Below are 22440 nucleotides of genomic sequence, written 5' to 3'. Positions count from 1 at the left end.
CCTTTGACAGGGGCTGGGGTCTGAAGGGCGGGGCTGGCCGGCGGCGGCGACTGCGGCGGCGGCGACAGGAGGAGAGAGGCGGGCGCGTGGGAGAGAGAGAGAGGGAGAGGGAGGGAGAGGAAGGGAGACGGCGCCACCCGTTAAGTGGGCCTTCTTTGCCGTTTGCTAGCAGACGGCAAAGAAAGCGACCGTCAGGGCTGGCCCACGTCTCCTCTTTGCCGTCCGCTAGCGGACGGCAAAGGAGGAACATTGCCTTCGGCTAGCAGTCGGCAAAGTAGTCACCTCTTTGCCGTCCGCTAGCAGATGACAAAGAAGCTGACATAGCCACGCCGTGCTTTGTGGGGCCCACCTGGCTCTTTGTCATCCACTGGCTTATAGCAAAGAAACAGCTGACGGCAAATACCCTTTTTGCCATCAGCACTTTCTGTGTCGTCGGCTTCCTCAAAGCGGACGGCAAAGAATCTCTTTGCCATCAGCTGGCAGACGACAAAGAGGTGGCAGACGGCAAAATGCCAGATTCCAGTAGTGTTATGCGGTTTGACCGATAAAGATCTTTGTAGAATATGTAGGAGCGAATATGAGCATCCAGGTTCCGCTATTGGTTATTGATCGGAGATGTGTCTTGGTCATGTCTACATGGTTCTCGAACCCGTAGGGTCCGCACGCTTAATGTTCGATGACGATATGTATTATGAGTTATGTGTTTTGATGACCAAAGTTTGTTCGCAGTCCGGGATGAGATCACGAACGTGATGAGGAGTCTCGAAATGATCGAGACATAAAGATTAATATATTGGACCATGTTATTCGGACACCGGAAGAGTTCCGAATGGTACCGGATAAAAACAGAGTGCCAGAGGGGTTACCGGAACCCCCCGGGGAAGTAATTGGCCTTATTGGGCTTTAGTGTAAAGGAGAGGAGGGTTGCAGGCTGGCCGCGCGCCCCCTCTTGGCTAGTCTGAATTGGACTAGGAGGGGGCGACGCCCCCCTCTTTCCTTCTCCCTCTCCTATTCCTTCCCCCTCTCCTTTTAGGTGGACACCTACTAGGACTTGGTGTCCTAGTAGGATTCCCCTTCTCTTGGCGCGCCTGGCCTAGGCCAGCCGGCCTCCCCTCCCTCCTTTATATACGAGGGCAGGGGGCACCCTAGGACACACAAGTTTCTCTTAACCGTGTGTGGTGCCCCCCTCCACAGTTACACACCTCGATCATACCATCATAGTGCTTAGGTGAAGCCTTGCACCGATAACATCAGCATAACCGTCGCCATGTCATCGTGTTGACGGAACTCACCCTCGTCCTCAACTGGATCAAGAGCACGAGGGACTTCATCGAGCTGAACGTGTGCTGGACGCAGAGGTGCCATACGTTCGGTACGTGGATCGGTTGGATCATGAAGAAGTTCGACTACATCAACCACGTTACTAAACGCTTCCGCTTTCGGTCTACGAGGGTACATGGACAAACTCTTCCCTCTTGTTGCTATGCATCACATAGATAGATCTTGTGTGATCGTAGTAATTTTTTGAAATACTACGTTACCCAACAAGTTTGACTTTAGGTTTAGGACATATGTGGAAATGAGAAAGTGGTTGAGGGTATTTGGAGCATATCACTAAGCATTTTGAGCAAGCAAGCCATTAAGCAATACCTCATCCCCTTTTAATAGTATTGACTTTTCCTATGGACTCAATGTGATCTTGGATCACTAAAATGAAAATGATGAGTCTTGAGCTTTTGCCAATGTGTGTCCTTAGCATTTTGAGGGGTCCACATCTCTAGTCCATGCCATACCAATCATTGAACTTTCTGAAACGTTAATCTTAAATGGATATTAGTTCAATGAGCTATATGTTGTTATGAATTACCAAAACCACCCGGGGATTAGTTGCACTTTCAACATCATAATCTTGCAAGCAAATGACTAAGGAGTTAGTCACGAGGTGATGTATTACGAAACGAGTAATGATACTTGCTGGTAACGAGATTGAACTAGGTATAGAGATACCGATGATCAAATCTCGGGCAAGTGACATACCAATAGACAAAGGGAATTACATATGTTGTCATAATGGTTCGACCGATAAAGATCTTCGTAGAATATGTAGGATCCAATATGGGCATCCAGGTTCAGCTATTGGTTATTGACCGGAGAGGTGTCTCGGTCATGTCTATATAGTTCTCGAACCAGTAGGGTCCGCATGCTTAACGTTCGTTGACGATATAGTGTTATATGAGTTATATGTTTTGGTCATCGAATGTTGTTCGGAGTCTCGGATGAGATCACGGACATGACGAGGAGTCTCAAAATGGTCGAGAGGTAAAGATTGCTATATAGGACGATGGTATTTGGACACCGAAAGTGTTTCGGGACGTACCGGGAAGAAATCGGGTCACTGGAAGGGGTTCTGGGCACCCCCTACATGTATATGGGCTTAATAGGCCAAGGGAGGGACAGACCAGCCCACAGGGGCTGGTACGCCCCTTTCCTTAGCCAAACAGCCCTAGGGAAGGAAAAAGGGGAGGGCTAGCCCCTCCTGCCTTTCCCTCTCATGGGAGAAAGTAAAGAGAGGGGCGCCACCCTCCCCTGCGTTTCCCCCGCTCCTATACATGGCAGGGGGCGCCACCTTGGGAGAGACCCCAAGTAGAATTCCTCCTACTTGGGCGCCCCCCTTGGCCGCTCCTTCCTCCCTCCCACCTTTATATATGTGGGAGGGGGCGCCTAGCACACAACAGACATTGTCTTAGCCGTGTGCGGCGCCCCGCTCCACCGTTTACACCCCCGGTTATATTTTCATAGTGCTTAGGCGGAGCCCTGCGGAGATCACTTCACCATCACCGTCACCATGTCATCGTGCTGTCGGAACTCATCTGCTACCTCGCCGTCTTGCTGGATCAAGAAGGCGCAAACGTCACCGAACTGAACATGTGCTGAACGTGGAGGTGTCGTACGTTCGGTACTCGGTCGGTTGGATCGCAAAGAAAGTTAGACTACATCAACCGTGTTGTGGAACGCTTCCACTTACGGTCGACGAGGGTACGTAGACACACTCTCCCCTCTTGTCGCTATGCATCTCCATGGATAGATCATGCGTGTGCATAGAATGTTTTTGTTTTCCATGCAACGTTACCCAACAGGGTGATGCGGTGATGCAAGAGGGCAGGGATGTGGGTACCCTTGCTACTCCCATGGCGGTGAATCGGTCAGGGTGACGACTCTCCCCATCGTGGCCATGGGTTGTCGAGATGAGGAACGGGATTGACTGCGATGGATAATGTGTGGCTTCCGGATCTATTGGGGTCTTTGGTGGCGGTCTCGCCACGGTGCCTCGGTGGCGGCGGTTGTGTGTCTTTATCATATGGGCCGCGTGGTGACCGGATGGCGTTGCATGAGTTTGGGGGTAGGGGAGGCCACCCTGATTCTTCGATGACGGTGAGACCACGGCCGTGTGGACGACATAACCGTCGGAGCTGAAAATGGTGATGGCCTTCTCTGAGGCCAGCGTCGATATGGGAAGGCGCTTCCATCTTCGAATCGGGTTTGATCTGACTCGGCATGTGCTACACACGACGACTCTTGCGGGTGTGCCATGTCATGCTTGTCGCTACCAGGTGCTACGCACGATGACTCATGTAGAGGCGCCAAGTCATGCCTGTTGCCGACAATTTCTATGCAAAGTGGCTCCTATATATATAGAAAGTCATGCCTGGTGTTGTCGGATGTGGTGCGCCAGTTACCGGAAGCGAGGCAGTATGGGACGTCCCTTCGAAATCTCCTCTAGAGGTATCCAGTTATTGAGGCGCTGGTACCCGGACAAGGGATGGTGGTAGAGGCGACGTCAACGACGAGTATTTGCACCCCGGTGAAAACCAAGATCTCTTATCGGGCTATGTCAACGTGCGTCTGCATCGTGTCCTTGCTGAAGGTGGTAGATCGAAGCTTAGCTTTTGGGATGAAAATCCCAAGTCTGGATATGGTTAGACTAGTCACCATCGACGCATGTGCGATGATTCCTTTAAAAGGCTTAGCCCAGAGGAGTTATGTACTTTTTGTTTGTTATCATAGGGTTGATGGTTGCTTGATGGAGCTATTGTCGTGAGGCACGCGACCTTGTGTTTTTCTTTTCCGGGTAAAATTTGTTCGCCAACTGGATTTATTTTCTTCAATGATATATGGTCGTGTGCATCTTTGGATGCAAAGGCTAGGGGTCACCATTCTTTTTTTTTTACCATGTGTAATAGTTTTTTAACACATTACAGACGCAACCGCTCATATATACGTGCATACACTCACCTGTATGAGCACCTTCGAGAGACTGAGTCGGCATATCATCTTGAGATTTTACAAAGTCACTGTAGGCGTCTCGCCGACATATCATAAATTCAGAATAAATGCAAGCATTCTGATGAGATGGGATACCCTTGTCCACCTAACCATCCGGCCACGTTGATTCGACACCATGTGTAGCTCACCCTTGCCTGCCACCGGTTTATCTATCTACCCTCTTTCATTGCGAGGTACTCACATCTTGTTCCGTTTCCCTTCTTGGTTTCTTGGTTTCTTCCACCACCTTCCCTTCCCCCACCGTCCCTTGGCAACCCGTGGGAGGCCAACCCCTCCTACACCAGACCACCTCTCTATCCATTTCAGTATCAGACGATTCATCACTCCCTCTCCTCTCCCTCTCCCGCACAAAAACAAAGACCACATTTCCATTCACATAGAATTGTATTTCGCACGTACAAATAAATCCGAAAGAAGAAGAAGAAGAAGAAGAGCAGAGGAGGGTCCAGAGAGTAGCTGCTGCGGAGATCCAGAGGTTGTGCGCCTCCTACCTGCCCCCATGGCCATGGCCAGCAGCTGGCAAGAGGGGAAGCTCGAGGCCGTCGATCTGGTAATCAGTCAGTTCTTGTGATTTTTTGCTAGCTTTCTGTGTGTTCTCGTCTCTGCGCTTACCGATGTGGAGGATTAGCACGGGAAATCCCTCATCTAGCAGCGGCAAATCAGCATGCCGCTGGGGTTTTTGCAGGGTGCCGGAGCTGCTCTCTTCTTGTAGGTCAATTCTTGTTCGGGGTGCTGATTTCCTCTCCGCGCCCCTGCCCAGCATTCTGCACTGCTCTAGAATCGCACCCCCCAAAGCCTAGCAACATTTCACTGCAAAATTCCCCCCAAATCTTAGTTTCAGTTTTTAAATCAGCCACAATTTTTTTTAAATAAAATCTCCCTATTGTATAACTGAAGGTGACTTGACCGTGGAAAAAGTATGTATACTTCTTATGATCCTCTGTTTAATTAGTTTTTTTTTTTGCCTCTTATCTTTGGTTCCTTGGAGTAGTTGGCTGCAGCATACTTGCACGTTCAAATTTCCCCCAAATCTTAGTTTTCAATTTTAAAATCCCACAGCCACAATTTTTTTAAACCCTCACAGTTTCATAGCTTTGATTATTGTTTTCCGATCCGGGTGTAGGACGGCTGCTGTAAATGTATGTACTCTGGCTTTGGATTCTTTTGTATCGCAGGTTGATCAAAGTTCAGAGTAATGTTTTTCTTCATTTGTTCTAACTAAAGGTGACCTGACCGTGGGGAAAAAGTATGTACACTTATTATGATCCTCTGTTTAATTGGAAAAGAAATAATTGTCTCTTAGCTTGGTTCTTCCTCTTCAGAGTTCCTTGGAGTAGTAGGCTGCAGCACACTTGCACGTTCAAATTTGCTCATGCCAATGCTACTTGTTTGGATTGCTAAAAGCGACCGTCGCAACAAAATTGCAGGAGCACATACCGGTCGATGAAGTGTTTGAGAACCTTCAGTGCAGCCACAGGGGGCTCACTTCCAAGCAGGCACAGCGGCGGCTGCAGATCTTTGGCCCGAACAAGCTCGAGGAGAAGGAGGTCACGACGTTTCATTCGGCCAATATAATTTTCTTCTTCTCATTGATGTTACACACTCGATTAAGTTGGAGTGTTGATGGCTGCAGGAGAGCAAGTTCCTCAAGTTTCTTGGGTTCATGTGGAATCCACTGTCATGGGTCATGGAGGAAGCGGCGATCATGACCATCGCTCTGGCAAACGGAGGGGTAATGCCTACCACATAGTATGGCAGAATTTGTGGAAAAATGTTTTGGTGTGGTGATGAGTGATGTGTACGTATGTCCTGCTCTGTTCTCAAATCTCAATATATATGTGATCTGAGATGTGTTCTGTCACCAGGGGAAGCCACCAGACTGGCAAGACTTCATCGGTATCATCCTCCTGCTGCTTATAAACTCGACAATCACTTTCATAGAGGAAAACAATGCTGGAAATGCTGCCGCCGCGCTTATGGCCCGCTTTGCACCAAAAGCCAAGGTCCATATTCAACTTAATTTTTGGTTTTGTTTTTCTTTCCCCTGTTTCTGCATGTACGTGTCGCCTTGTTGGAGTCCATTTTAACTTGTGAAACTCAACTCTTATGTTGCTGCTGGATAGGTTCTCCGTGATGGTCGTTGGACCGAGGAGGAGGCCGCCGCCCTTGTGCCCGGGGACATCATCAGTATCAAACTTGGAGATATCATTCCTGCCGACGCCCGCCTCCTAGACGGCGATCCTTTGAAGATTGATCAGGTTCGTCCTGTCCTCTTATCAAATTTCATTCAGATTTTCCAGTATTCGGAGTTTCTTGGGAAAAGGTCTAGTCAGGGTCGGTTATGTTCGTAGTTTCGAGTTGCCAATGGAAGAAATTCCATAAATGTCCCATACAAAAGAGTCAAAAGGTTGTTTTCAGGAACCAATATCAAAACTTCACATTCAAGTCACCTTTACCTTTCCTTTTTAAGTTAAATAGGTTTCTACATCTCACTGTTTGGTCTTTTGTTTATAGTCTGCCCTGACCGGAGAATCGCTACCAGCCACCAAGGGGCCTGGTGACGCCGTCTACTCTGGTTCGACGGTCAACCAAGGCGAGATCGAGGCCGTTGTCATAGCAACTGGTGTGCACACTTTCTTTGGGAAGGCCGCACATCTCGTCGACTCCACCAACCAAGTTGGCCATTTCCAACAGGCAAGCTTGACAAGCCTCGGATACTTCCATCGATCTGACACCGTTATCGCTTTGAATTACCGCTACATTGACGTGTTCATTATCATCCGATTGACGCAGGTGTTAGCAGCCATCGGGAACTTCTGCATTTGCTCCATTGCTGTGGGAATCGTCATCGAGATTATTGTCATGTATCCTATCCAAAACAGGGCGTACCGCCCCGGGATCGACAACCTTCTGGTGCTTCTCATTGGAGGCATTCCCATAGCGATGCCCACAGTCTTGTCGGTCACCATGGCGATTGGATCTCATCGCTTGTCTCAACGGGTTTGCATCATTCCAGTTCCAGGGACCAGACCTGAACTTCTACTCTATACAATCAATTCCTGAGTTTTCTTCCTGCAGGGAGCTATAATAAAGAGGGTGACTGCAATCGAGGATATGTCTGGCATGGATGTTCTTTGCAGTGCTAAAACTGGGACCCTGACTCTAAATAAGCTCAGTGTGGACAAGAACCTTATCGAGGTTCACTCGAAAACACTCGCTCACTTTGTGTTATCTCACATGTAACATCAAAGCACTTACATACTTTCTTGGTCCAGGTTTTTGAAAAAGGAGTAACTCAGGACCAGGTAATTTTGATGGCTGCTAGAGCATCCCGGATAGAAAATCAAGACGCCATTGATATGGCAATATTTGGGATGCTAGGCGATCCAAAAGAGGTACATTGATTTGTCGAATAATGAGACATACACCTGTCATGTTTATTTGCTAAAATTAATGGGCACCTGTCAACGCTTTCCATAGGCGCGTGCTGGTGTGCAAGAGGCCCATTTCCTGCCGTTCAACCCTACCGACAAAAGAACCGCGTTGACATACATTGATGGCGATGGAAAGATGTACCGTGTTAGCAAAGGTGCACCAGAGCAGGTATAATCTTTTTTTTCCACTGAAAAAAGCTTAAAAAAACATTACTGAATTGAATCTTACGTTTACATAATGATGTCATTGATTTCACAACAAATTGATCTGCAGATTCTCAACCTGGCCCACAACAAGTCAGAGATCGCACAAAAAGTCCACGCTGTCATCGACAAGTTCGGGGAACGTGGACTTCGGTCACTTGGTGTAGCATATCAGGTGAGCAAGGTTCTTGGGGTGCCCCTTCACAGTGCAGTTCAAGCTTGCAAGGCAGGAACTTAATGGTGTTCATCCTTTTTTTGCCTTGTAGGATGTGCCAGACGGGAGGAAAGAGAGTGCGGGTGGGCCGTGGCATTTTGTTGCTCTCTTGCCACTCTTTGATCCACCGAGGCAAGACAGCGCTGAAACAATTCAAAGGGCACTTAGCCTTGGTGTGAATGTAAAGATGATCACAGGTACACTACAACTGCATTGTTACTATTTTTTCTCTCTATCCATAAATATCTCAATTTTGATGAGCAACATGCCTTTGATGTTTACTAACTGTTTTTATTTCGAGAATGTACTATCTGTTATTTGTGTTGTAAGCATCTCATAAAAAGTTGTGCCGTAAGTAGAGTTGGAACACTGAACCTCAACACTTGATGTACTGGAATATACCCTATCTTATCTTGTTTTCTAATTTCAGTTTTCAATAATTTTGGTAACACGTCTGATTGTTCGTTTTTTCTCTTTTCCATAGGTGACCAGCTAGCGATCGGGAAGGAAACAGGGCGTCGTCTAGGAATGGGTACAAACATGTACCCTTCATCTGCTTTGCTGGGGCAGAACAAGGATGAGTCTATTGCTGATTTACCAGTCAATGATCTAATTGAGAAAGCCGATGGTTTTGCTGGCGTATTCCCAGGTATGTATTGTAATCGGTTAGAAGAAAATAAAATCAAAGGACTGAAGAAGTAATATAAGTGGTAACATTTGTTCTTTGGTCAGAGCACAAATATGAGATTGTGAAACGCCTGCAAGCACGGAAGCACATTTGTGGAATGACTGGCGATGGCGTAAATGATGCACCAGCCCTGAAGAAAGCTGATATCGCCATAGCAGTTGCCGATGCGACCGCTGCAGCGAGGAGTGCTTCTGATATCGTACTCACTGAACCTGGTCTAAGTGTGATCATTACTGCTGTCCTTACCAGTCGAGCAGTTTTCCAGCGGATGAAGAACTACACTGTCTGTCAGATTGAACCCAGTGGATGAGATTTTTTTTCTTTCCCCCAAAAAATATTTGAAGAGTTGTTCCTTCATTTATGCTTGTGTTATTTAGCCCACATGCTAATCAATCCACATTCATGCTTGCAGATCTATGCGGTCTCAATTACAATACGTATTGTGGTATGTTTGATTGACTCTGAGTCTCTTACTAGGATCATAAGTTTGCCAAAGTGCATTGGCTCATGCTCTGTTTCAATAGCTGATGATTCTCTTAGGTGTCAATTATAACTATTCATTTAATGAGCTTTTTTCCTGTTAAGCTGATTTTCCAGTTTATGATCTGTGAAATTATGTCCATGAACCTTACATTTTTTATTTTGTGATTATGCATCTGATCGCTCTTTATCCTCGACAGCTCGAATTTATGCTACTTGCCCTCATATGGGAGTTTGATTTCCCGCCATTTATGGTCCTGATCATCGCAATTCTGAATGAGGGTACATTACTTTCTTTTCCTTCCATTCCTCCCCTGCCTCACAATATCACAGTAGAAAGTAGAAAATTATATTATGTTCACTTCTAACTATTTTGTGGCATGGACAGGCACCATAATTACAATATCGAAGGATCGGGTAAAGCCTTCTCCGCTACCTGACAGCTGGAAGTTGGCTGAAATTTTCACAACTGGGGTGGTTCTTGGCGGATACTTGGCAATGACGACTGTCATTTTCTTCTGGGCTGCATACAAGATAACTTTTTCCCGGTAAGGAGTACCTAAATGAAATTAAATTCTGTTGTTTCTAAAGCACTGATTTCAGATAATGAATTAACCTCTTGATATTAATTGGCTCACGAAGCTATCAACTATTAGGACCATTATATATGTTAGTTTGTGATTTGATCCTCAGACATGCATTGACACTTATTGTTCAATAAATTTTCAGAGGGTCTTTCATGTGAAAAGCCTTGAGAAGACAGATCAAGATGACTTCAAAATGCTCGCCTCTGCTGTATTCCTTCAGGTCAGCACCATCAGCCAAGCTCTCATCTTCGTTACAAGGTCCCGAGGCTGGTCGTTCGTCGAGCGCCCCGGTTTTCTCCTGGTCTTCGCTTTCTTGGTCGCGCAGCTGGTATTTTCTCATCGCCGTCTCACCCTCTGTTTGCTTTAATGTAAGTAAATTTATAAGTAAAGTTCCAGCAGTGAGCATGTTTCACTCCCTTCAAAAAATGCAGATAGCTACAGTGATCGCTGTATACGCCGACTGGGCATTCACTTCGATCAAAGGCATCGGATGGGGCTGGGCCTGTATCGTGTGGCTCTACAACCTCGTCTTCTACTTCCCGCTCGACATCATCAAGTTCCTCATCCGATACGCTCTGAGCGGGAAAGCACGGGATCTTGCCATTGACCAAAGAGTAATTCATATTGCACCACCATAATTTTCCTTTCCATGTTACCTATTGAGTGCCCAGTACATTCCGTGCATCTTGTAACTGATGTTTCATTTAAAATGCCATACAGTAAATTGTTCTACATTTTTTCTACGTCACCGCTTCCAAAAAAAAAACTGATGGTCCATTTGTTTTTCTTTCGCTATAGACCGCGTTTACAAGGAAGAAGCACTTTGGTAAGGAAGAGAGGGAGCTTGAGTGGGCCCATGCACAGAGGGCACCCCGTGGGATGCATCCGCCGGATGCCAAGGTGTTCCCTGTGAAGGCGGGCTACAACAAGCTGAATCAGATGACCGACGAAGCGGAGGGCTGAGATTGCAAGGTATGTAGCCACTTGCAAAGAATTCCATGTATGGGATCCTTTCCATGATCTTCCATATTTCTTGACAGTTATGAACCTAACTATGTGCTTATTAATGGTGGTACATCACACTCTGAAGGGGCATGTGGAGACGGTCGTGAAGCTGAAGGGCCTCGACATCGACACCATTCAGCAATCTTACACCGTGTGATAAGTTAGTTTGGGATATCTTTGAAAGTGGGAGCTTATATATCCTTGCTGCATAGGAATGAATAACAGACTTTTGATATGTTGCTTTTGTCCCCCTCTTGGTTGACTTAAAGCTGCCGGCGTTACCAGTTCAATATATGAAGGGGTTTGATGTACTATCAGCCCAGTATTAGAGGTAGGGCAAAACCCATATGGACCAAAAGGGCGAAGACATGAATAAAATTTGGATTTTCCGCTACTGAAACATGGTACCGAGATCGGTGCACCGTGCTCTTTCTCCTAGAAAAACAGGGAGAAGATGGTCTCTCCAGTGTGTTGTGCTTCAGGTGAAAAAATGCATTTCTCCAGCCTCATGCATGTGCATTTGAAAACAAAATGTGTTGGTTTGTTTTTGGTCGTGCGTGTGTATGTGCGCTGTGCGGTTGCTGCAGAGAAGAGCTGGGTTTTTTGCAGCAGAGGGAGTTGCGTGACTCCACTGTGACTTATTAGAGAATATAAACTTCCATTGTGCGTACCAACAAGAATAGTTACACCCATACATACATCAACAAGTACAAACAACCCCTCCGCGAACGAGCCGGAACTCGACGCTAATGAAAATGAGCAGCTTGTAGAGCGTTTGCCCTCTCGGTGGCCATTGAAGCATCCGCACCTCTGCCCTCCACTGTGTATGCTTTCTGCTGCAAAAAACACGAAGCAAAGATCTTACCTCATGGTTTCATCACAGTTACCAGAATACAGAAAAAAAATCCTGGCATCTGAGGAGTGTCTTCAACTTTAGTTAGTCTGTAGGAAGGGAACTGCTATAATTTTATTTTTTTGGAAAAAAAGGGATGCTAAGATCATTAACTGCCATCCTAGGAGGGCCTGGTGTGAGTACGGAATTGCTAGAATCGACAACATCAAATTAATGTTACTAGTAGATTCAGCATGAAATTCAACTTTTAATGCATAATTATGTTCATGTGAGTCAACCTATTTTAACATAAACTGCTGGTGGTCAGAGTGTCACGCCTTCAAGGCACAACAGTTTCAGTGTCCAAAAATGCTAATCATCTTATGAGCCATAACGAGTTGTAAATTCCAGATAAAAGTCTTCACCAGTTTGGTGGATTTTTTGTAAGGCTATCAGCTGATGAGTTTACAGATGTTGTATTTTGGTTGATAGTTTTCAAATCTTCAGTGAGTCAGTTAAGAGACAACAGTGACAATACATTGTATAAAATGGAAAGAAAGCAATGTGTAAGGATGGACAATATCAGATGGATGGACGGCTCAGATCAAATATTTCTCTTGCCTCTTAAGAGGGACCATATTAAAGAGCACTTTTCAAATATATTTTGGTCCTACATGTGTAAGGAGGGTAAGGAATGATCAAACTCACCACCAACTTAAAACCTTATGTGTAGGAAAGAGTTATCCAGTCCATCATCCTTACATTCATCTTGCAGTTGCAGTGAAATGAGACAAAATGCATAACTGAGGTTAGACAGAGCATGGTAAGAGAAATGGAAACATGTGGAGGATCAGAACAAATGAAATCATGTACCTGTGGAGCCGGAATTCTCACCGCTGTTCGTCTGAAAGGAATACGGTTTCTTTGTGTATTCAATCTGCCCTATGTTTCGATCAACCCCTGGTTTCAGCGAAATCGCCCTTAGTTGCTGAACATGCTTGATCTTTCCCCACTCGGATTTGTAATTTTGTAAGGATATCCAGTTTAAGTAAGCTTGGGCTGCAATATAAAAGCAACTTATTTAAGTGTGCCCCTCGTAAGTAATCTGGAAGTGTTCCACTGCTCAAATCCTCCCATTGGAAGTTTCGGAGTGAAGGCAACTCATCCAGTGTCTTTAAGCTCCGACAATTTGCAAGGCGGATATATAATCTGCAAGCTTTGGTTGTTGGTGATCCTCTCTAGCTTTGGGTTGTTAACTAACCATAGCTCGTCGATTGAAGGCAAGTTCTCCACGCAGACAAAGTTTGAATTTCTCAGGTCCAGCATTCTCAATGCTCTTGCATGGTATGCAAGTCCAATGGGGAGATGAGTCAGTCTACATTCGCCAATCCAAAGCTTCTCTAGAGCTGGCATTGCTAGGACTTGCTCCTCCCGTTCCCACTCCGTCCATCCAGACATCCCTACTAGCCCCAAGGTTTGGAGCTTGGGGAATGCAATCCGTCTGTGTCTCTCCTCAATTATCTGTGTTCCTCCTGGATGGGCAGACGAGTCAGTCATGCCACCTAAGGAGGGGAGGATGAAATCATGACCGATACGCCTAATGGACGGAGCCCGGTTAACCTTGAGAACATCAAGAAAGCGGAGCTGGCCCAAGCCAATAGGGAGTTCCTCGCAGCATGCGTAATCCGACAGCTCCAACCACGACAAGCTCTCAAAGGCTGACATATTTCTCATCCACTGGGGTAGCATACGTCCAAAGTATGGGTATGGTAAGGTCTTCTATGGAAGGTGGAGGACAGAGATTATCCTATGGAAGGTGGAGGGTCTTGAACCTCCCAATTCACTGTAAAATCGCTAGTAAATATCAATTGTAACCAGATGAGGTGTTGTTTACTACTCAGCTTGGCTCTAGCAGCCACAGAACCAGAAGGCGCCTTATCCAAACATGTTATGTAAAGATATTTGAGTTTCAGCAGAGACCCTAGTTCTTCCAAGCTGCACCAACCATCTCCGCTATAATCTGAATGTGTTGTAATACCTTGCAGATTGACCAAATTTTTTAGCTTCCCGAATCCACGAGGAATTGAGGTTATCTTTGTTCCGTACAAGCTGATACATCTCAGGTTCTGTAGCTTCAAGATGCTCTCAGGAAGTTGGCACAAATTTATAGACCCTACAAGGTCAATGGCCTGCAGAAACTTTAGGTCTCCTATGCCTTCTGGAATTTTTGATATGCTTGTGCCCCTGAGTAGCAAGTATCTTAAATGCTTGAGCTGGCAGACATACTCCGGAAACTCCATGAGATTTACATCATTACAACTTATATGCAATACTCGTAGACAACGAAGATTATCCAGGTAACCATATGTGACCGGGCGGTTGAATAACATGAGTGTCCTCAGCGAGGCCTCTGTTTCCAAAGAACCCAACTCTGTTGCATCTCTTGATATAGATAGGTGGCGTAGTTTTCTATTAGCAAGACTAGTACTCGAGCTCTCTCCTTCACTAACAAATAGTCCTTCATCTTTTGCTACAAGTTGAGCAAAGTCACGAACAAGATCATGCATGGTACACACCGATTGACCGTGAAATGCATCACGCGGTTCTAAAAGGTTCCTTGATACTAGTTCTCCATGGTATTCCATTCCCAAATCTTCTGGTAGCTTTGAACTGGTGTTGTTTTGTATAAAACCCTCTGCCATGCATCCACATCTTAACAATAACTGAGTGTGGGATCTGTTCATCGTTAGGAATAAGTGAACAATACAAAAGGCATTGCTTCAGGTGAGGTGGCAATTCAACATAGCTCACATGCATAGACTGCTTTTTTTTAAATCATCATTGGTTCCAGTAATTGACCATGAGATGTTGTTAAGAACATCCATCCAAGCACCTCTTGTTCTGTTCTTGCTGAGTAATAGTCCACCGACAACCTTAACTGCAAGTGGCAGGCCATCACATTTTCCCACAATCTTCATTCCGACATCTTTTAGTTCATCGACGTCGGATTCATCACTTTCATCCAAAACTACCTGTGTACAACTTGTTGCGTGAGAGAGCATAATGCATGCACCACATAATAATTAAGAAAGCTCTTTTTTTATGCCGAAGAAATCTCTTTTAAGATGCTCCAACTTAATTACCAGTTAGGCACTACTGGAATTTTCACGTACGCCGGGTGTAATGCTCTTCGCCGAGAGCTAAAACACGGACACTCGGCAAAGCAAGCTACTGGCTGTCTATGCCGAGAGTGCCTGGACCCACGTGTCAGGAGCTGAAACGTGTCAGCCACCTACTGGCTGTACATGCCGAGAGTGGCACTCGGCAAATATGGCCCTCGGCCTGCTCCCCCTGGTCCCACGTGTCAGGAACCGCTGTCACCGTCTGCTATCCGTTAGCTACTTTATTTAGCCGAATGATACTGTTTGACTCTCGGCAAAGTCTTTGCAGAGTGCCCGCGTTCGGGCTCTCGGCAAACTCCTGTTTGCCGAAGAGGTGTACGCCGGGTGGCTTTTGGCGAGGGTGACACTCGGCAAAGGCTTTGCTGAGTAATAGTCCACCGACAAACTCCTGTCTGTGGCACTCGGCGTAGCACAGAATTCCAGTAGTGAGAAGGTTAAAACTATTAAAAGTAGAATAATGCATAGAGAGAAACTAAGGTATTTGCTAGAAATTCCCGTAAGAAACAAAACATCAAGCCAGTATGCTTTAAATTAAGGAACCACCACACCTATGAGGCTATGACCTATCTGGCTAGACTTGACGCCAAAACACAGAAAACGTTTAACAAACCACAACCAGTAAATCTTGAAAGTAGACTTAATTTGCACGGCATGCAAGTCACTAACCTGCTTCTTTAGCAAGGACCAAGCATCTTCCGACGCTAGCTTGTCCACTTGATGGATGTGATGTGCTCTAATCCCATCCTCGTGGTCACCACACCAAGACTCGGCTCCCGGAAGCACCATCACTAAGTGGGACCCTAAGCAGCTCGTTCCACACCTTATCGTTCCACAAATCATCCATGATCAGCAGCAACTTGCGTTGCCTCACCTTAATTATGCCTCAAGGCATCTTGGAGCATGGCCTTGTCTGCGGCAACACCACGGCAATTACCCCCAAGAGCAGATAAAACGCTTTGCAGGAGGGCGATCTCGTTGGCCTCCTTGGTTAACGCTCAACCAGACCTTGTCGTCGAAGCTGTCCGCCACCATGCTGTCGCTGAAAACCATCCTGGCGAGGGTGGTTTTGCCGATCCCACCGGTGCCAGTGACGGCAACTACAGCAACGCGAACGCGGCGAGCACAGCAGCCATGACCGAGGAATGATGAGGTGCGGTGCGGAACAGTGGATGGCTAGCGGAAATGTGGTGCTTAATTAGAGGCTCCGAGGATAAGGAACTGTGCACAGCCACACAAGAGTTGCCAATTCAGAGCCCCATCTCAGTTGTTGTGGTTCCGGACTACAACCTGATCCGGTTCCATATGCGGACAAAAGTTCGGCTAGTGTCCATCTCTCGCGCATGCGTGTCTTCAGTGATTGCATTGCCGAGATGGCTCTCCGGAAACTTGCCCGGGTGGGGGCTAGTTTCACATGGACTAATAAATAGTTCGACCCAATCCGAAGTGTCCTCGATTGGGTCTTAGTGCCCGTTCGGTTGGAGGTGACTTTTTCATTGTGCACCTTGAGGGCGGTTACACAGATTGACTCTAATCACTCCCCCGCTTCTCTTGTTGGGGGAGGGTTCACCCCCCCTAGTTTCACATTCGTGCGTATTCTAAAAAAAAAAAAAGTACACCGAATGCACCAAATGATAACCAAAAAAAAATCTTAACAGAAAACATTGAATATAATACATCAAATGATATCACCATGCATCATCCTGATCTGCAATATAGACAAGCCATGCTCTGGATTCGAAGGTTTATCGGTAACATGCATGACTAACTCGATAGTTAGTCAGTCGATGATGGGCGCTTAATGGTTGTGCACAGGCAGAGCGCGGAGAAGTATGGTCTCAATGGTGATTCCAGGTCCGAAGCTGAGGAGAAGCGCCCACTCAAGCCCTTCATATCCATCATGTGATTACTACTCCCTCCGTTCCTAAATACTTGTCTTTCTAGGCATTTCAACAAATGACTATATACAGAGCAAAATGAGTGAATCTACACTCTAAAATATGTCTACATACATCCGTATGTAGTAGTCATTTGAAATGTCTAGAAAGACAAGTATTTAGGAACGGAGGGAGTATTTGTTATGTCAAAATAGTAGTCTCGGAAGGAGCTCTGCTGCAGCACATTGGGTGGCACAGCTGTGCCCTGCCACTCTGAATGTCACCCATCTCCACAAGACTCGCCATATGCATCTTCGTAAGCAAGAAAGGCAAACTATATGCTACCAAACATCTTCGTTTACATCTTTATATATAGAAGTTCCTGGGGATACAACTCTTTTTTTTTTTGAAACGAGGCAAAAGACTTGCCATTCTCATTGATTAAGGAGTGAGGATTGCCAGGTTAATTGACGGAAAACCGGGTTAAAACCGATACAGTCCAACCCATTTAACATGGGTACCACCGGCCAACCTGGCCACCGACATGGGATCACAGAGCTACAAAGAGGACAGCTGCACCGAAACCATGACGGCACATGCCAACAGAAGGCCACACGCGCGAACAACTGACAGCTCCGACTCTGACGACGATCATCACAAGGGAATAAGCAGGACTTGCGCCGACCGTGCCCGCCGTAGCCGACCACCGAGCGCCCGTCATCGTCACCGCATGGACAACTCCACCGCAGCTCCGACTTCAAAGCAACCAAGCAACCAACGGAAGAGCACCTCGGACACGCCGGGAAGATCCGACTACCGAAGCCCGAGCCGCGACCAAAGCTCCTCTCGACGCCATCATCGTCGCCAAACAGAAATCAGCGCCCCCGAGATGGCCGCCTCAGCAAACTATGCGGCGAAGATGCCGCAAACCACGTGGCGAAGATGCCGCAACCCACTCTTTGATTGGTCCACTTGGCTAAGACTTGGCCATCGGATCATGGCCCCTAGTCCTTACCATGGGCAGAATATCTTAGATAAGAGTAGTCTCTCACAAAACAAACATGTCTAAAAGCGACGGTTCATTTGCTAGATACACAATAGCGATCCTTGAATGCTTAATAATTTGGAGGGACAGTTGGTTCACTGGATGCATGTCTTGTAGGGTCTTTGTCTATTTACATACTTTAGAGTTGTCGATTTGTACCGTGTATGTGCATCTTGTGTCGTTGCCAATCAATGATAGCCTCGTGCCTCAATTTGCGAATTTTGGATTCATTTGAGCTGGTCTTTTTGATAGATACTACTCCATTCAATCGGGTGGACACGAGTGAGTGGGGGCCTAGCTTGTCCTTACGAAATGGTTGTGCATGCGACAGCTCCACGTCTGAGTCCTGTACGATGCCATCCATGATTAATGGCAATGGCAATGGCACACGCAAATCGATCTGATGAACGGCTCTTGAACAATGTAGTACTCTCTCCGTCCGGAATTACTTGTCATCAAAATGGATGTATCTAGAATTAAAATACATCTAGATACATCCATTTCAATGACAAGTATTTCCGGACGGAGGGAGTACTGAAATCATACAGTAAAAATATTACGCATAGCAATGCCCTTGTTCCTTGGAGACTCGTTGTCTACTTCGTACATACACGTTTTTATTGTTGCCGAACAATGAAAGGCCTAGGGCATCACTATGCGTAATTTGTAATTGTTGAGAAACGCTGGATGTTGCGTCTGTGTTTCTGTTTCTTTGGTGATCACGTGGCTGGATAGATACTTCTCCATTTGATCTTTGCCGGATGGAAAGGGGCGGGTCGACTGAGTGTGTAGCTTGTCCTTTGTCTTTGGATCCATCTCAAAGAGCTTACATAGTTACATGAGAGTCCGAAAATTCCAATGGAGATCAAGCTTCATGGAGCCCTTAATATGAATACATCAAAAATTAAACTTTTCAGTTTCAAAAAATTCTGAAAAAATACACATATACCTATTGACATAATGTACACGTGTGTAAATTTTCAGGTCAAAATACGTTTTCTTTGCGAGGGTAAAAGAGATTTATTCCAAGATCACACGGGGTTACAATCAAGAGGCAAAAGTTTCTCCACACAAGATGGACCTCTACCTAGCCATACGGCAGTAGCGTTCTCCGTACGACTATACAAAGTCAATCGATCTGCTACCCTATTTTGTTCACGCTTAATTTTTGAAGGAATAAACTCTCGTTCACCCATAAGATGCTGAATCTCTCCGCCACCAGGTGTCCATGAGCGGAATACGGAAGACTACCCCCCTTCATTGCCATCAGTGCTTCCGATGAGTCGGATTGGACAATGACAGGCCCCTCACTATGTTGAATAGCCAGTGTCATTCCTTGCATTAGAGCATGTAGTTCGGCTTTCAGGGCGTCATTGCAGTGAAATATGCATCGGTAAGCTGCAAAAAATAACACTGCCATCATACCTCCGTAGTACCATCCTGTTGCTGCAGAACCATCTGACTCGGAGAAGGCTCCATCCGTAGACAGAGCGATCCGTCCGGGTGGAGGCCTCGGCTAGGGCAGCACTGGGTTCGCTGCTCACGGTGTAGCTGGGTTGATATCCACTGTCGATGTCTTTCCCTTCAATATTTCTTCAGTGGAATAGTTCCTTGTCATATGCATTGATGCCATGTAGCTCTGGAGGTAATCTGCTGTCGTTGCGGTAGATGGGATCGCCTTACCATGTGTAAGATCAGATCGCAGCGACCAGGTCCTCCAAAGTAGCATTATTGTGCAGTCCCTCATTGAATCATCACAATTTATCAGATTATTTAGGAGCCAGTCCTTCCCTATATCCCACAATAACTGCTGATCCGGCCAAGCCCAAACCTGGTGCATTTGCATCCATATTGCCTGTACATGATCACATGTGATAAGTGCATGGGAACTTGTTTCCTTTTCAGAACCACATAGAGGGCATGTGTCACGCGTAGATATGTGCTCGTACTTCTTGCATGTATTTGTTGCAAGTGCCCCGAACACCACCTTCCAGACTAGTATTCGCATCTTCAGAGGTACTCCCTCTGTTCGGAATTACTTGTCTCGAAAATGGATGTATTTAGAACTAAAATACATCTAGATACATCCATTTCTACGACAAGTAATTCCGAACGAAGGGAGTAGGTTGGCATTCCAGACCCGTCTCCATATGAAACGATGCCCGTCAGGTGTAGCGCTAGAAGCGCCCATACCTGCAGACACGTTGGTAGTAACAAGGCGATATGCACTTTTAACTATAAATCTTCCACTCTTCTCTGGAAACCATGCTAAAAAGTCTTGCCCACCTCCAGGGGACGTCGAATCTTCAGTATTTCACGAACATCCATGTACCAGAAATATTGCCTTAGTCTATGCACGTTCCATGCTCCTGACTCTTCCAAGAAATCAGCCACCCAGTTATATCTGCAATTGCCTTTCGGGGTTATCGGTTTGAAATCATGTCTCCTGGGGATCCGTGCATCTCTCCATGTTTTGATCAACGTACCGTTACCCACTCACAAGACCAGTCCTTTCTTCAACAATTCAAGGCCATGTGTGATTCCTTTCTAGACTGCAGACGAGCTAGAAGGGAACACCATGTCCAACAGATTATCGTTCGGGGAGTATTTGGCCCAAAGTAGCCGAGCGCACAGACTGTTCGGGCTGTCCAGTAGTCTCCAAGCCTGCTTAGCTAGCAACACCTGGTTAAAGGCCCGCATATCTCTAAACCCCATACCTTCCATATCTTTGGGTAGAATCATCTTCTCCCAACTGAGCCAAGCCATTTTTCTTTTATCGTTCTCCACTCCCCACCAGTACTGTCTCATCATCCGTGTTAAATCATCACACATGGATGCTGGGAGACGAAAGACACTCATAACGTAAGTAGGGATTGCTTGAGCCACCGCTTTTATTAAAATCTCCTTATTGCCTGAAGAAACATATTGTTCACTCCAATCAACAAGTTTCCTTCTCATCCTGTCTTGCAAAGTCTCGAATTGCCCTTTATGAACCCTTCCTTCTGGTACAGGTAAGCCTAGATACTTTGGCTCAAACACTTGTTATGTGAGCTCCAAAATATTCTTCATCTCCTCTACCACCGCCTCAACGCAATTGTCAAAAAAAAGGATGGAACACTTATCGAGGTTAATAAGTTGACCCATCGCTCTGGAATACGTGTTCAACAAACCTTTGACAATGCTCACTTGATGGCACACCATCGCTACAAATAGCAACATAGTACCATCCGTGAACAGCAGATGAGATATAACAGGTGCACCACGACAAATTGAGACCCCCTTAAGCTCTCCCTCATTGACTGATCTTGATATAAGAGAGGATAGGGCGTCAGCAACAAATAGGAATAAGAAAGGAGATAGGGGGTCACCTTGCCTAAGCCCCCTAGAGGGGGTAAACGTCTCAAGCAACTTTCCATTGAACTTTAGAGAATACTTGGCAGACTTAACACAAGCCATTATCCATGAAATCCACTCCAACGAGAAACCCAATTTAATTAGGGCTTGCTCCAGAAACTCCCAATCCACACGATCATACGCCTTCGAGAATCAAGCTTATAAGCACAAGTCGTTGGTCGGTTGTTTTTCAGCGATTGTATATGACGGATGCACTCGAAGGCAATGATGGAATTATCAGAAATAAGTCGTTTAGGAATAAATGCACTTTGATTCTCCGAAATCAACTCTCCCAACATTGCCCGAAGATGGTTAACTAGGCATTTAGACACGATTTTATATAACGCATTGCATAAACTTATCGGTCTAAAGTCCTTTAGTTTCTTTGGATGAGAAACCTTTGGAATAAGGACGATGACCGTATCATTCACGCCATCTGGCATTACTCCTGACTTCAAGAAATCCAACACAACAGTTATAATCTCTGTCTTTAATATGGCCCAGTTGCGTTGAAAAAATTGAAGGAAATATACCCTAGAGGCAATAATAAAATTATTATTTTATATTTCCTTATTTCATGATAAATGTTTATTATTCATGCTACAATTGTGCACGGTAGGTCTCCGCCGCTCTAGTCCCAAGAAGGCCACCGCTCCTCCCCTCCCGTTGCCGCCAAGCTTGGTGTGTTGGGAAACGTAGCATGCAATTTCAAACAAAATTCCTATGCTTACGCAAGATCTATCTAGGAGATCCACATCAACGAGAGGGGGAGAGTGTGTCTATATACCCTTGTAGACCGGAAGCGGAAGCGTTTGCCACCGCGGTTGATGTAGTCGAACTTCTTCTCGTTCCGACCGATCAAGTGCCGAAGGTGCGACACCTCCGAGTTCTGCACACGTTCATCTCGATGATGTCCCTCGAACTCTTGATCCAGCAGAGTGTCGAGGAAGTAGAAGAGTTCCATCAGCATGATGGCATGGTGACGGTGATGGTGAAGTTATCCGTGCAGGGCTTCGCTTAAGCACTACGTGAATATGACCGGAGGCGTAAATAGTGGAGAGGGGCGTCGCACACGGCTAACAAACATTGGTGTGTATTCTAGGCGCCTCCCCCTTCATATATATAGGTGGGAGGGAGAGGGAGCAGCCCTATTCCTTC

At 46.1% G+C, this 22440-nt stretch overlaps 2 protein-coding genes across 3 annotated transcripts; one reads left to right on the top strand and one right to left on the bottom strand.

Annotated features, from left to right (window-relative positions):
- The first annotated feature begins 4528 nt into the window (after positions 1 to 4528).
- LOC123090728 (plasma membrane ATPase 1) lies at positions 4529 to 11350 on the top strand. The gene is made up of 21 exons (XM_044512061.1): positions 4529 to 4894; positions 5772 to 5891; positions 5978 to 6076; positions 6210 to 6347; positions 6468 to 6602; positions 6859 to 7038; positions 7138 to 7344; positions 7423 to 7542; positions 7620 to 7739; positions 7825 to 7947; positions 8053 to 8157; positions 8249 to 8393; positions 8681 to 8845; positions 8929 to 9167; positions 9297 to 9329; positions 9565 to 9646; positions 9753 to 9912; positions 10096 to 10279; positions 10383 to 10565; positions 10750 to 10923; positions 11042 to 11350. The coding sequence occupies exons 1-20, from the start codon at positions 4844 to 4846 to the stop codon at positions 10912 to 10914; spliced, it is 2754 nt and encodes a 917-aa protein (XP_044367996.1). The 5' UTR covers positions 4529 to 4843; the 3' UTR covers positions 10915 to 10923; positions 11042 to 11350.
- A 244-nt stretch (positions 11351 to 11594) lies between these two features.
- On the bottom strand, positions 11595 to 16177 carry LOC123090726 (leucine-rich repeat-containing protein 1). 2 transcript variants are annotated; one of them, XM_044512059.1, is made up of 4 exons: positions 15637 to 16177; positions 12662 to 14820; positions 12497 to 12556; positions 11595 to 11792 (listed from the first exon to the last, which is right to left on the bottom strand). In XM_044512059.1, the coding sequence occupies exon 2, from the start codon at positions 14530 to 14532 to the stop codon at positions 13591 to 13593; it is 942 nt and encodes a 313-aa protein (XP_044367994.1). In that variant the 5' UTR covers positions 14533 to 14820; positions 15637 to 16177; the 3' UTR covers positions 11595 to 11792; positions 12497 to 12556; positions 12662 to 13590. The 2 variants fall into 2 exon arrangements, with proteins under 2 accessions (XP_044367994.1, XP_044367995.1); XM_044512060.1 differs by having other exon boundaries at positions 11595 to 11789.
- Positions 16178 to 22440: the final 6263 nt, after the last annotated feature.

Source organism: Triticum aestivum, chromosome 4B (genome assembly GCF_018294505.1).
Source record: "Triticum aestivum cultivar Chinese Spring chromosome 4B, IWGSC CS RefSeq v2.1, whole genome shotgun sequence".
Lineage (NCBI taxonomy): Eukaryota > Viridiplantae > Streptophyta > Magnoliopsida > Poales > Poaceae > Triticum > Triticum aestivum.
The sequence above is the reverse complement of the archived record's forward strand: the minus strand, read 5'-3'. Positions and strand labels throughout refer to the sequence as shown.

Coding starts and splice junctions, on each gene's coding strand:
- LOC123090728 (XM_044512061.1), top strand. CDS start 4,844: ATGGCCATGGCCAGCAGCTGGCAAGAGGGGAAGCTCGAGGCCGTCGAT. Junction 7,543..7,619: donor TGGACAAGAACCTTATCGAG/GTTCACTCGAAA, acceptor TTCTTGGTCCAG/GTTTTTGAAAAAGGAGTAAC. Junction 9,168..9,296: donor AGCGGATGAAGAACTACACT/GTCTGTCAGATT, acceptor TCATGCTTGCAG/ATCTATGCGGTCTCAATTAC.
- LOC123090726 (XM_044512059.1), bottom strand. CDS start 14,532: ATGAACAGATCCCACACTCAGTTATTGTTAAGATGTGGATGCATGGCA.